This window comes from Prionailurus bengalensis, chromosome B2, assembly GCF_016509475.1.
Source record: "Prionailurus bengalensis isolate Pbe53 chromosome B2, Fcat_Pben_1.1_paternal_pri, whole genome shotgun sequence".
Lineage (NCBI taxonomy): Eukaryota > Metazoa > Chordata > Mammalia > Carnivora > Felidae > Prionailurus > Prionailurus bengalensis.
Genome location: NC_057349.1, coordinates 35054741 through 35066687, shown reverse-complemented (window position 1 = coordinate 35066687; position 11947 = coordinate 35054741). Strand labels below are relative to the sequence as shown.

Genomic DNA, 11947 nt, shown 5'->3' with positions numbered 1-11947 from the left:
CTGAGTGGTCACTTTAAATGGGTGAATTTTATATGAGTTATATATAGTTATTTTAGAACACACGCGACGGAGAGGGACGGGGGAGAGAGAATCCCAAGCAGGCTCCACACTCAGCACGGAGCCTGACATGGGACTTGATCCCCCGACCCTGGGATCATGACCTGAGCCGAAATCAAGAGTCAAGACGCTCAGCTGACGGAGTCACCCAGGCGCCCCTATATGAGTTATGTCTTAATTTATATCTTTAAGATATCTTAATATATTGTATCATATATACATGTACACATACACATAAATAGGACTATGTAATATATATTTACAGTCACCACACAGCCTGACTTGTATGCTTCCTGTTTTAACTGCTCACACTCCAGGCAGGCGCTCTCCCCCTCCCCACCAGCCCCTGCTCGATCCCAAGCTGCCCTGTCATCTGCTGCTAGCCGCACCCCCACCCCCCACTCCCCCCACATCTGTGCTTTCCTGCCGGACAGCGCTCTGCACAGTCCTGCCGTTGTCCCCTGGGGGAATGTGGCTGAGACTCCAGAACCCTTTCTTGGGATTCCTCCAGGCACCGACGGCTGGCAAAGCCTTCCGATCTTGTGTGCCCGACGGGCCTGGGCGACAGCACCCTGCAAAGAGGTTGTATGCCACTCCTTGCTTCTGGGTCTAAAACCCAACTAGCCTCCACTGGTGACTCCTGGAGCTGGGGGATCCAGCCCCTTGGCCCTTTCTCCTTCCCGCAGGCTGCCTGAAGATGTGAGTTGTGGAGGGGGACGGTTTTTAGGAAGGAAAAGAAAGACGCCCCGAAGGACTGGATGGCGTGTGGGGGGGACAGGAGGTGTGGGAGAAGGAACCGTTGCCAGTGGTTGGGAGGGGAACCTCCTCAGGGCCTCTCAGAGAGCCCTCCTTTTGCCCTGCACCCCTCACAAGCACAGACACTCGGTATTCTTACACAGGCTTTTATTCAGGAGTCAGGGGCTGCTTCCCTTCCCTGGTCCCTGCCTGCCCCCTCCCCCCATAGAACCCCATTCAGGTGGGGCTTGTCCTTCATCTGCCCCTCACAACCCCCCCCTCCGGGGCTACACCAGCAAGTAGGGGGAGGGGGCGCTCAGGAAGAACCCCCTACCTGCAGAGGCAGACAGTTCTGGCAGGGATCGGTGGGCAGGGATCTCTCTTGAACCCCCACCCAGACCCGGGATTGAGGTGGGAGGGGCAGGAGGGGTCCAGGCAGGGGGTGCAGTCATAGGTGGCAACCTGAACTCATAGCCAACCAGGCCTCGCACCCCAAAGGCATCTGTGGATGAGGCGTGCCCTGCAGCCTTTCCCTTCCAGAAGGCCTTCAGCCAAGAAGCATCTTGTTTGGGGATGGGGGACAGGGTGGGGACATGGCAGGAGGACAGCTGATCTCTTCACCCTGGGAAGGCAGAAGGTCTTCCTGGAAACAGTCTCAGACTCAGATGGCTTAAAGAAGAAGCCAGGGGACTAGGAGGGGGTCAAGGGAAGCACCGATATCTTCTGTCCCTGGAAGAGCAGAAACGTGACCACAGGACAACGGGAGAATGGGCACAAGTGGCCGCAGGAACACTGCCCAGCACGGTCTGCAGCTAGCTAAGGGGAGACCCCCACAGAGGCAGAGGCACTCCTGGGGCAGAGCCAGGAGTTGACCTTAGGCCTCCTGAGAGCACAAGGTTACTGGCTTGGCGTCTGGCCAGAAGCTGGGGTCAAGGCTGGGGGGCCGGGGGGGGGGGGCAGCTACTGGGCCACAGAGCAGGACCTTCCCAGGAAACTGTGGCCTCTTGCTTGGAGAAAGACCATCTGGAGTGGGCACGAGGCCAGGGTCCCCCCACCAGGCCTTGCCTTTGAGTGATGACCCCTTCAGAAGATTCCAGCCAGCACCAGCAGAGGCAGGAGCAGCAGCCCCAGAAGGGGGCCCCAGATGTGACCAGGGCCCGACTTCAGCCCTGACTTGATGCTAGGCTTTTCAGGGCCCTCTGCGCCTGCAGGGAGGGAGAGGGCCTCAGCCTGGAGACAGCTCTGCCCGACCTCCCACCCTCCCTGCCAGGCATGCAAGCGGGGGCCCAGCAGCCAGGGAGGAAGCTCTGACTCAGAGGGTGCATGCCCCGCTATGGCCATAACACCTATGCTGGGGGCAGAGCGCCAACATTCTAGAGGAAGACGGGGAAGTGGGACAAACACTACGGGTCTTACCTGGCAAAGACGACTGCAGGGCCAGGGTTCGCCCACCCACGGCATTAGAGGTGGCAGAGGTATTGGGGGAGTTAGACAGGGACTTGGAGGAGGTGTGCCCCACATGGTCCAATGTGGCCGGCAGCCCACCTGTCTTGTCCTGGACTGGAGAAACTGAGGCCAAGACCTCACTGGAAGGAGACAACTCGGCCTCGGCCTTGCCTGCTTTCTGGGAGTGGGGTCGTGGCTCCCGTGTCCCTGTCAAGAACATCTTGGGGTGCAGAGAACTCTCTGGGGTCTTGGGGGGCATTCTTGTCCTGCTGGCCTCTTTGTCTGCCAATTGGGAGATGGGATCATTGGTCGATTTGGAGAAGGTTGCTGGCCCCTCATCCAAGGCAAAGGGGCTGTGAGTTGCCAAAGAGGAAGGGACCTCAGTTGTTAAGGAAGGTGGAGCCTCTGTTGCCATGGAGGGGGAATCTTCCGTTGCTAAGGGAGACGGGGCCTTGGTTTCTACAGCCGGAAGAGCCTTGGTTGCCAGGGGGCCCGAGACCTCTGTTACCAAGGAGGACGGAGTTTCCGTTGCCACGGAAGAAGGGATACCGCTTTTCTTAGAACTTGAAGCTTCCGTTGCCAGGGAAGATGGGGCCTCAGTTACCAGGTAAGGCAAATCCTGAGCCTCCTCCGGGTCTCTGATGAGTTCTGATAAGAAACAAGGCTTTGGCATTAGTGCTGTGGCAGGACCCCGTGTCCGGAGCCCCCCGGCAATCAAGATGAGGCGACCAAATGTCTGACGATGACACACAAACACATCCTCTCCAGCGACTATGTCCTTCATTCATAATAAATGATACTTATTTAAAAAATATTGGGGCGCCTGGGTGGCTCAGTCGGTTAAGCGGCTGACTTCGGCTCAGGTCATGATCTCACGGTCCGGTGAGTTCGAGCCCCGCGTCGGGCTCTGTGCTGACAGCTTAGAGCCTGGAGCCTGTTTCAGATCCTGTGTCTCCCTCTCTCTGACCCTCCCCCGTTCATGCTCTGTCTCTCTCTGTCTCCAAAATAAATAAACGTTTAAAAAAAAAATTAAAAAAAAAAAAATATTTAAAAAATTTTTTAAGGTTTATTCATTTTTCAGAGACAGACAGAGAGTGAGCGGGGGAGGGGCAGAGAGAGAGGGAGACACAGAATCCGAAGCAGGCTCCAGGCTCTGAGCTGTCAGCTCAGAACCCTACACAGGGCTCGATCTCACAAACTGAGAGATCATGACCTGAGCCGAAGTCGGACGCTTAACCGACGGAGCCACCCAGGCCCCTAAATGATACTTTTTTATAACCTTGTTGTTTTATTATAACGTTGTAACAGTGGCTTCTCCATCCTCCTCGTGCAAATCCTCTCTCCGCGCTCACACAATCACTTTTTCAGGGGACTCTCCAGCTAGGTGCCTGTGCCCGACGCAGGCCGGGTCCCTTCAAGTCCACGCCCACCGCCAGGCTCCGCCCACATGGGGGAACATTTCCCTCCGGTCACGCCCACCTCGCCCGGTGCTCGGGAGCCGCCGGACTCTCCTCTACCCTCCACTTGGGGGGTTGAAAACCGGTCACTTTGAATGACAGAGGGCCAAAGTGGCTGAGCAAGGAAGGCGAATTGGGCTTGGGAACCCGCATGGGGTGGGCCCGCCAAGGGCCCCGGGAGGTCGCATCCCGCCAGGCCCCTCCCCCTGCCCGTGCACCTCTTGGAAGTCCCGGGAGGCTCTAGGACCGTCCTGTAGGCATCCCTTCCCTCCCCTTCTTTCTCCTCCCCACTCCACCCCCAACTCACCACAGAGGGAGTTCTCGCAGCGGTAGCCGGAGGGACACAGGGAGCATGGAGTCCCTTCCTGGTAGGGCCTCTTTCCCTTCACGTTCCCCCTGCAGGAGGCGAGGACTGTGCTGGGCGCGGGGGACGGTCCCTACAAACCCCTGTCCTTATCCCTCATACACACACCTAGGCCGGTAGTACCCCTGGGTCTTACTTGCTCCCAACTAACTTGCTGGGTCAATGAGAGCAGACTCCCATCCGTGCCCTCACATCTCCCCCAAGGGCCCCAGATTGGCCCCCTCCCACTTTCTTAGACTGCCAACTCAACCCTCCCCTTGGCCCTGCTCATCCCCTACCCCCAGGACTCCCTGGGCACTCACGGAGGCTCATAGTTGCAAACCAGCAAATGGATATTGGTCTCCTCAACACCCTGGAGCTTCTCACAGAAGTGGGAGCCACAGCCAATCCTCTCTGTCTTGGCCCAGACCACCTGAAGGAGGGCAAACTCAACAGTTTAGTCTGGGTGGGATTGTCCCTAGCTAGTGTCTCTACACCAGTCTTCTATGGGTGGGGAGAAGAGGATCCCTACAACCTGTGAGATCCAAGTCTGAGGACATGCAGCTTCAAGACAAAACTCTAAACAGGGATTTTGCTGGGGGGGGGGGGGCGGTGGTGTGGAATTTGTCCTGAGCAATCTAGTTCCCCCTGCCAACCACACACATTGTTTGGACAGGCCTCTCTGAAAACCTTCCCTTTGTATATACCCTCATAAATTCTTCTTGTGCATTTTTTTTTTTTTTTGCAATTTCCTGTGCATTTTAAACAGGGTACATCCAAAGGAATGAATCTCAAATGGGAGAATCTTGGATACCAGTAACAAGCAAAATCCAAGAAATAGAAGAAGCCATTTTGGAAGCAGAGCTTCCCCCAAATCACAAGTAAGCAGGGATCTGCTCTGCTGTTTCTAAGTCTGGGCCCCCTACCTGCTAGAAGGAATTCTGTCTTAAGTATAAAATTTTTAAATTCAAAACTTTCGGGCACTGCCATGGGCTGAGACCAGCAGCCTCCCCTTGTTTCTAGGCCCACTCTGCTCGGGAGTCGCTCAAATGGAGGCCAGTTTTTGCTCTGAGATCTAGCTCTGGCTATTATCCTACACACAACCCCAGGATTGGGGTTTTTCTACTTAAGTCAGCTGAAGGTACCAGTATGGAGCATCTCCCAGGCAGAAATGACCCCAGAGTTCATGTGCACTCAGCCCTGGAGAACATGGGGCTGGAGGTGGAGCAGCCCCACTCCCGCTGGGCACTGATGGTAATCCTTGCAGGAAGATCCCGCGCGCTCATGCTGGGGTTAAGGGAAGTGTGAGAAATTGCAGGGCACAGAGGGAAGGGAACCAGGGAGGGTTGCTGGGCACTTACAACCTCTCCATCTGGGTGGATGATACTAGGATTCCCTTCCCTAAAGAGTAGCACTAAAAATACCACTCAAAAGCCCTGGAAAGTGGAATTCGTGGATATGGGTGGGAAGATGTTTATTTAAAAAAAAAATTGTCATGGTATTGTTTGAACAATGAGCATTGGGTGGAGAAAATAAGAATTCAAGAACACTAATGTTAATTCCTCTACACACCCATACACACACCCCTACAGTACCCCCACCCAACACCTCTTATCTGCAAACTCCAACTTTCAAAGTGCAGTGAGAACCCTGACGTAAGCAAAATGTGACTGTGAGGAGCAGGAAATGCTCTCGGAGTCTCCCTGGAACCTTCGCTCAGTGACGATTTGCTCTCATTTACGCATAGTTTTTAAAAGCAGAAGAACACAATAGTCTATTTGCTTTATCGGTCCCTGGCAGAGTAGAAGCAGCAACTTAGACGCTATGAGAAATGCCAGAAGAGGGACAATGAGACAGAAGACCGCGGGCACAAACAGCCCTGACTAACTTAGGTCGGACAGGACCGCTTAGACGTCGATCAGGATTGCCTAGAATAATTACTGTCCACGAAACTGGCTCTGCGACACCTAACTTAGGTCCCCTCAGTCCGAGGAGGACCGGAGGGGCCACATAGATTTTCAAACGACTAGTGGGTTTTGTAGTGAACTGAAAATGGTTTAGGCAGTTTAAGAAGCGGACTCCCAGGCGGTGAAGGGACAGGTGGCCTCTGCCCCGCCCCGCCCGCTGCTCGTGCGGCCCCGCCCACTAGTCATGTAGCCCCGCCCAGTGCTCTTGTGGCCCCTCCCCGCCCACCCGCCCCGCGGCTTCGCACCTGCGTGTAGTGGCCGCACATCTGGCCCTGGTCGCAGGTGGCTGCGCTGAGGTTGTAGTGCTCGCGCTCGTGGTGCCACTCCTCCATGGCCAGCGGCACGTCCAAGCCCTCGTCCGTGATGGCAAACAGGTTCTCCCCGCGCCGCCCGCGCTCCTTGTTGTGGCCCCACACGCACTTCTGCGCGTAGGCCTTGGCGAAGGCGGCCAGCTCCTCGTCCCACCTCTGCGGGGCAGGTCGGAGAGGGAGGTGAGGAACGCCTTGGGCTCGGTGGAGGTGGGAGAGGGTTGCGGGAGAGAGAGGTGAGGATACCCACAATTCTGGGGATCAGAGAAGAAGGTTGAAGGTGTCCTGGGGGCCTCTTGGGGGCGGGAGACCCTCCCCTCCTTCGGGGTGACTCTTGGCCAAGATCAGGAACAGGTCTGTGCTCCTGGCGGGCTTCTGTGGGGGTGGGGGTGGGGGATGGGAGGGTGCCACCCCAGGCCATGGAGTGAGCTAAGCTTAGGACCATTTACCAGCTGTGTGATTTTAGACAGAGTGCCTGACCTTTCTGAAGTCTCGCGGTGCTTTGGGAGGAATAAATGAGATGGTGTTTGTGACACTGTTGTTATTAATTAATATTAATATCCTCCTGTGTGAAAGGTGGTGGCTGTACCCTGCCTACCTCCCAGGACTGTCTGCCTGCTCTGAAGACCACAGAACGTCCAGTGAGAGGTTCAAGGGCTGCACTGTTGATCCAGCCCCTCCCAACCCCTCACCCTCCCACCATAAATATGATACTCCCCTCTCAGGTCCCACTCTCCCCTTGGGGTCGCCCAGCCTCCATGGCTTTACCAGCTCCAGGCTGCCCTCCCAAGTGCCATTCCCAGGTGCTCTCAACTCTTGTCAACTGACAACCCCTTTCCCCAAGAAAATGAAGTGTCCCTGTGTGACCCTTACGGAGAGGCCTGGTTTCAGAGCCTTGGTGTCTCAAGGAGCTGTCAGATCCCAACGTCCCGTCCTTCAGGCGGGACTTCAGGTGAGGCAGCGGGAGGGGGCATTTTAGGTTAAGGGACCTCTGAGTTCTCTGGGTCCCCAGCCAGGAGGACAGGCCCAGTGTGGGTGGGAAGACGGATTAACAAAGGATTGAGGAGGAAGGCCTGGATCCCATTAAACTTTGTCCTTGGCCTCTCCTAGAAATGGATGGCCTGGCGGCAACTCCTGTTCCACCCTCTGGGGTCCCAGCCAGCTGTGGGAGCCAGACGGCCTGTAAAGTGTCAAGAGCTTGGGCGACCCTGAGGGGGGGGGGGGGATGGGGCTCCTCACCCACATAAGGTTCTCAGGAGCAGCTGCCTGCGAAGGGGGGGGGAGGGGCGGTCACACTGGACTGGGACCCCCCCCCCCCCCACTTTGTGACTATGGGTGAATCCCTTTCCCTCCCTGGGTGTTTCTGTCCCAAATCACTGGTCCCGGAGCGTCTTCAGACTCTGGGAGTAAGTAAGGGCGGGTCGGGAGAGGGAAAGGGCAAGGTACGGGGAACCTGGATCTGGGTGTCTGGGATGATGTGCGGGGCTCCAGACTAAACTGCGACCTCCTTCAGGGTATGTCACCCCAGTGTCTGGCACAGTGCTGGCTCATAGCAGGTGCTCGATACGCATGTGTCAACTGTTGATGACTGAGACAGACCCTGCTTCAAAGCGGTCTCCCTACTGAGCCCGGCTGTGATTCCTGTTCGGGCTGGCTGCGTGGAGTTCTGCCAGGAGAGTCGTTCCTGTGGGTCTCAGGTCTTCTCAGTCTTCCAGAGACCCCCGTGGGTATTTGAGAGTCACGGCACCCACCCACACTGGCCACATGGTCACCATCTGAAAGCAAGTCCGTTCATTCATCCACTCATTCAACACACAGTCTTGGGCACTGTACCAGCCTGGAGGTGAGAGCAAGGACCTAGAAGCCCAAGTTCACATTGTCATAAACTGGTGATTGGGCCACCGTGTGCTAAATGACACATATGCAGTGGATACTATAGAGGCACCAAAGAGGGCCACTTAGAGGAGACACTAAGCTAAGTGCTAAAACTGAGGCATTGGTCAGGTGGACGGGGAAAGACATCTGAACCGGGGCACAGCACGAGCAAAGGCATAGAGGTGAGATACAACGTTTTGGCTGGGGAAGGAGAAGCTGTTGAGGTTCCTGAGGGAAAAACTGAGCAGGAGAGGAGGCTGGAGGTGTAAGCAGGGGTCAGACACACAGAGAGAGCCCTCTCAGGAGCTGGAGGTCTATCCCGAGGCGGTCAGGAGCCAGTGGGAGCCATTGAAGGGTTTTGAGCAAGGTCAGGCCCATGCGCTGGATTGTTCATTCTGGAAGCAGAGGCCGGAGGCTGGGGGAGCAGGCCGAGACCGTTTTAGGAGTCCTTGGGAGAAGTAATGAAACACTGGATCAGGGTTGTAGGAAGGAATGAGGATGGGGAAGTAGGGTTCAAGGAAAATTGAACCCTCTGGGAGGTAAAAGCGGTGATGATTAGATGTGGACGCTCAGGGAGAGAAAGGCGTCCATGATAACTGCCACCTGCGTCATCCTGGATTCATTCCCTCTTTGGTTAATCCAACACTTATGAGCCCTTACCGTGCGCCACACGCCGTTCTAAGTGCTTTATAAATATTCACTCATTTGATCCTGGCAACTGTCTTACAAGGGACTTGCTATGTAGTCATCATCTTCAATTTACAGATGAGGAAGCTGAGACACAGAGAGGTTAAGGCACTTGGCCAAGGTCGCACAGCTAATACATGGCAGAATCAAGGTTTGAACCAGGCCGTCTGTCTCCAGAGTGTCTGTATATACCGCGTGCTGAGGTCGAGCCTGAGCCTTGTCCCAAATTTATCCCGGTGTCCCAGGCCATCCCCTCCTCCCATCACTTCGCACCAGACAGCACCGTATCCCCTGAATATCCAAACTGCTTCCCAGAATGTGGCCCCACCCCAAGGTCCACCTCTGTCTGCAAAGCAGCTCCTGGCTTGGGTAGCCAACAAGACTGTAGGGCATCAGGGATCTACAGACGGAGAAACTGAGGCTCAACAATGAGTTCCAGGCCTCAATCAGGGAGGTACTGGCAGAGCAGGTGCCAGCCTCCCGTGCTCCTCATCTATCGTCTACAGTTCCTGGTTGCCGGGCCGACAGGGGTTGAATGGTCCTGCTGTGTGCATTTCTAGAGGCCTTCCTTGACCTCTGTCATACATCATCCCATCTGACCCTCAGGGTAGGAATTGCCAGTCCCAAGTGATAGATCAGGAAATGGAAGCCTTTGAAGGTAGAGGGACCGGTCCAGAATCACTTCGCCAGATTGAATGGAGCAATTAGGACTCCAGTCTCGGACCCTCAGGCTCACTGCTCTCTTCCCCAGGGGTGACCTTGCTCTGGGGCACTAACTGTGGCGTCCCTGGACACTGCCCAGGAATCCTCCAGGTTGGCCCAGAGGACGGCCAGTTCAGCCCTCAGGGAGGGCAGGAAGGGGGTGAATTTCTGATTTTATCTTTTTTCATCTTGAGCATAAACACCCTGCCTCCTGACCCTACCATCAAATAACTCTCCCTCTCGACAGAGGTTACTGCCACCCAAAATCTGGCTTCCATCATCTATAGGAACGTCCCTGTATGCTGACAATATTTGCATGTGTCCCCACCAATATACAATAGTATTTTTTACATGTTTAAAACCTTCTGGGGGCGCCTGGGTGGCTCAGTCGGTTGAGCGTCCGACTTCACCTCAGGTCACGATCTCGCGGTCCGCGAGTTCGAGCCCCGCGTCGGGCTCTGGGCTGATGGCTCAGAGCCTGGAGCTTGCTTCCGATTCTGTGTCTCCCTCTCTCTCTGCCCCTCCCCCGTTCATGCTGTGTCTCTCTCTGTCTCAAAAATGAATAAACGTTAAAAAAAAATTAAAAAAAAAAACCTTCTGTAAGTATGTCCTACTGTACGTATATATATATTTTAGATTTAATCCCCCCCCCCAGTGTTATATCTGTGAGATTCACTCCATGTTGATGTATATGTAGCTCTAATTAGGATCCCATTTTACAGATGAAAAACTGAGGGTCCCTACCAGTTTAAGGGACTCCCCCAAATCGCGGGTCTTGTTGCGTGACCGAGACAGGATTTGAACTGTGTGATCCGGCCCGCTTCTGGCTCCTGTTCTCACCCACCTCCATAGACCATCCCTCCTTCCTAGGTGCTGGGGCCCTTCCTGCTGCCCTTGTTCCTCCTCTCATTGTATTAGGAACTTCCTGTGTTCCCCTCAATCAGGGGCACCTGCATTTTAGGAAGTGCTGGGAAGGAATCACTGGAGTGGGAAGCTGGGGCTCCCAGGTCTGGCTCTACCGGCTGTGGGACCCGCAAGCCCCGCCGAGCCTCAGTTTCCTGATCTGTATAATGGGGCTGCCTCTGGGGATCTGTGAATTACATAATATCAGGAATTCTGTCACTGACCAGAGAGATGAGTCTCTGAGGGAGCTTCAACCCGGGGGTGGGAGGGATTGGGGGGTCCTGGCTCAGCGCCCCTTCGGTCTGGGCAGGCGAGCGCCCCCCCCCCCCCCCCAGGCGCACTCACCATTTGCAGCATGTCAGCGGCGGGTGGGGACGCCTGGGACCGGTAGAGGTTGTGCAGCTCCACCATCACGCGTTTCTCATCATCACTGAGGGCGCCGGCGGGGCCCGTGGTGGCCGCCAGCAGCAGCAGCAGCAGCAGACTGTCGGAGCTGTGCATGGTGGCCAGTCCTCTCCGCCTCTCCCGGCCAGGGGTCTGGCGGCTGGATTTAAAGTCCTCCCCAGGCAAGCACCACCCTGGCTGGGGCGGCGGGAGGGGCTGTCTACAGGGCTGGCCCGGCTCACACAGTGTCTCTGGGAGGGCTGGGTGCTTGGGTCCTGACCAGAGTTGAGTCCACTCCCGGCATTTATCTCCCCTCGGAGTCCTTGGCAACAGCCTCCTTTCTCCCGTAACGGGGGCTCAGGCCAAGAGCTCTGTGCGGTCCACAGTCCCTCCTGAGTTGTGGAAAGGTCCCCCCGGGGGGGCAAAATCGAGCAACCCAAGTCACACCCACTGGGCGCCCGAGGACAAGCAAGAGGAAGAAAACCACACGGACCCCGTCCCTGAGGATTGGGGAAGATGAGGAAACTCTATTTGACTTACGGGAGAACGGAGGAAGCCAAGATGTGTTCGGTAAAAGGCACGGGCCAACCGAAGCCTAAATCTTGACTCTGCTCCTCTGCCAGCTGAACTGTTGGCAGTTTTGTCAATTAAATCAGTGGCCGTAATAGTACCTACCTCATCGGGCTGGAAGGAGGATTAAATGAGATCAAATGTATGTGAAGCATCCAGTAGAGTATCTGGCACACAGTAGCCCCCAGTAACCGTAGCCAACGATTACTCATATGGCACGGCCTTGGCCAGCCCCCAGCCCCATGGCGGGGTGGGGGTGGGGGGTGGGGTGGGCAGGACTCCTGCCCACGAGAGAAGAGACTGAGGTGTTCCCCCTCTAGCCGTATCCTGGAATTGTGCTTTTCACTAGGGAGCGATGTTGGCTTCTCTGTGCCTGTTGAATGCATGTGCTTGAGGTGCTCATTTGGAAGTGGGATGTTGGGACCTTTCCTGCTCTGAATATCGAGAAAATAGAATGTGTCTGTTTTTGAAATCAAGAGAGAGCAGAAAAGCAGAGGCATGACTGAGCTGATG

General features: G+C 55.6%; 1 protein-coding gene across 3 annotated transcripts; it reads right to left on the bottom strand.

Annotated features, from left to right (window-relative positions):
- Nucleotides 1-943: 943 nt before the first annotated feature.
- Nucleotides 944-11565, bottom strand: PI16 (peptidase inhibitor 16). Of its 3 annotated transcripts, none has more exons than XM_043591268.1 (7): nucleotides 10826-11113; nucleotides 6251-6472; nucleotides 4362-4471; nucleotides 4003-4091; nucleotides 2209-2886; nucleotides 1858-1997; nucleotides 944-1521 (listed from the first exon to the last, which is right to left on the bottom strand). In XM_043591268.1, the coding sequence occupies exons 1-6, from the start codon at nucleotides 10979-10981 to the stop codon at nucleotides 1876-1878; spliced, it is 1377 nt and encodes a 458-aa protein (XP_043447203.1). In that variant the 5' UTR covers nucleotides 10982-11113; the 3' UTR covers nucleotides 944-1521; nucleotides 1858-1875. The 3 variants fall into 3 exon arrangements, with proteins under 3 accessions (XP_043447203.1, XP_043447204.1, XP_043447202.1); XM_043591269.1 differs by having other exon boundaries at nucleotides 944-1414; XM_043591267.1 differs by having other exon boundaries at nucleotides 944-1997; nucleotides 10826-11565.
- Between the last annotated feature and the right edge of the window lie 382 nt (nucleotides 11566-11947).

Bases quoted from the DNA above. Each gene is read 5' to 3' on its own strand.
- PI16 (XM_043591267.1), bottom strand. From the start codon at position 10,981: ATGCACAGCTCCGACAGTCTGCTGCTGCTGCTGCTGCTGGCGGCCACC. The intron at 4,472-6,250 runs GTGCGAAGCCGC...GCCCTCCTTCAG, and splicing joins TGTGCGGCCACTACACGCAG to GTGGTCTGGGCCAAGACAGA. The intron at 1,998-2,208 runs GTAAGACCCGTA...CCCTCCCTGCAG, and splicing joins CCTGCAGTCGTCTTTGCCAG to GCGCAGAGGGCCCTGAAAAG.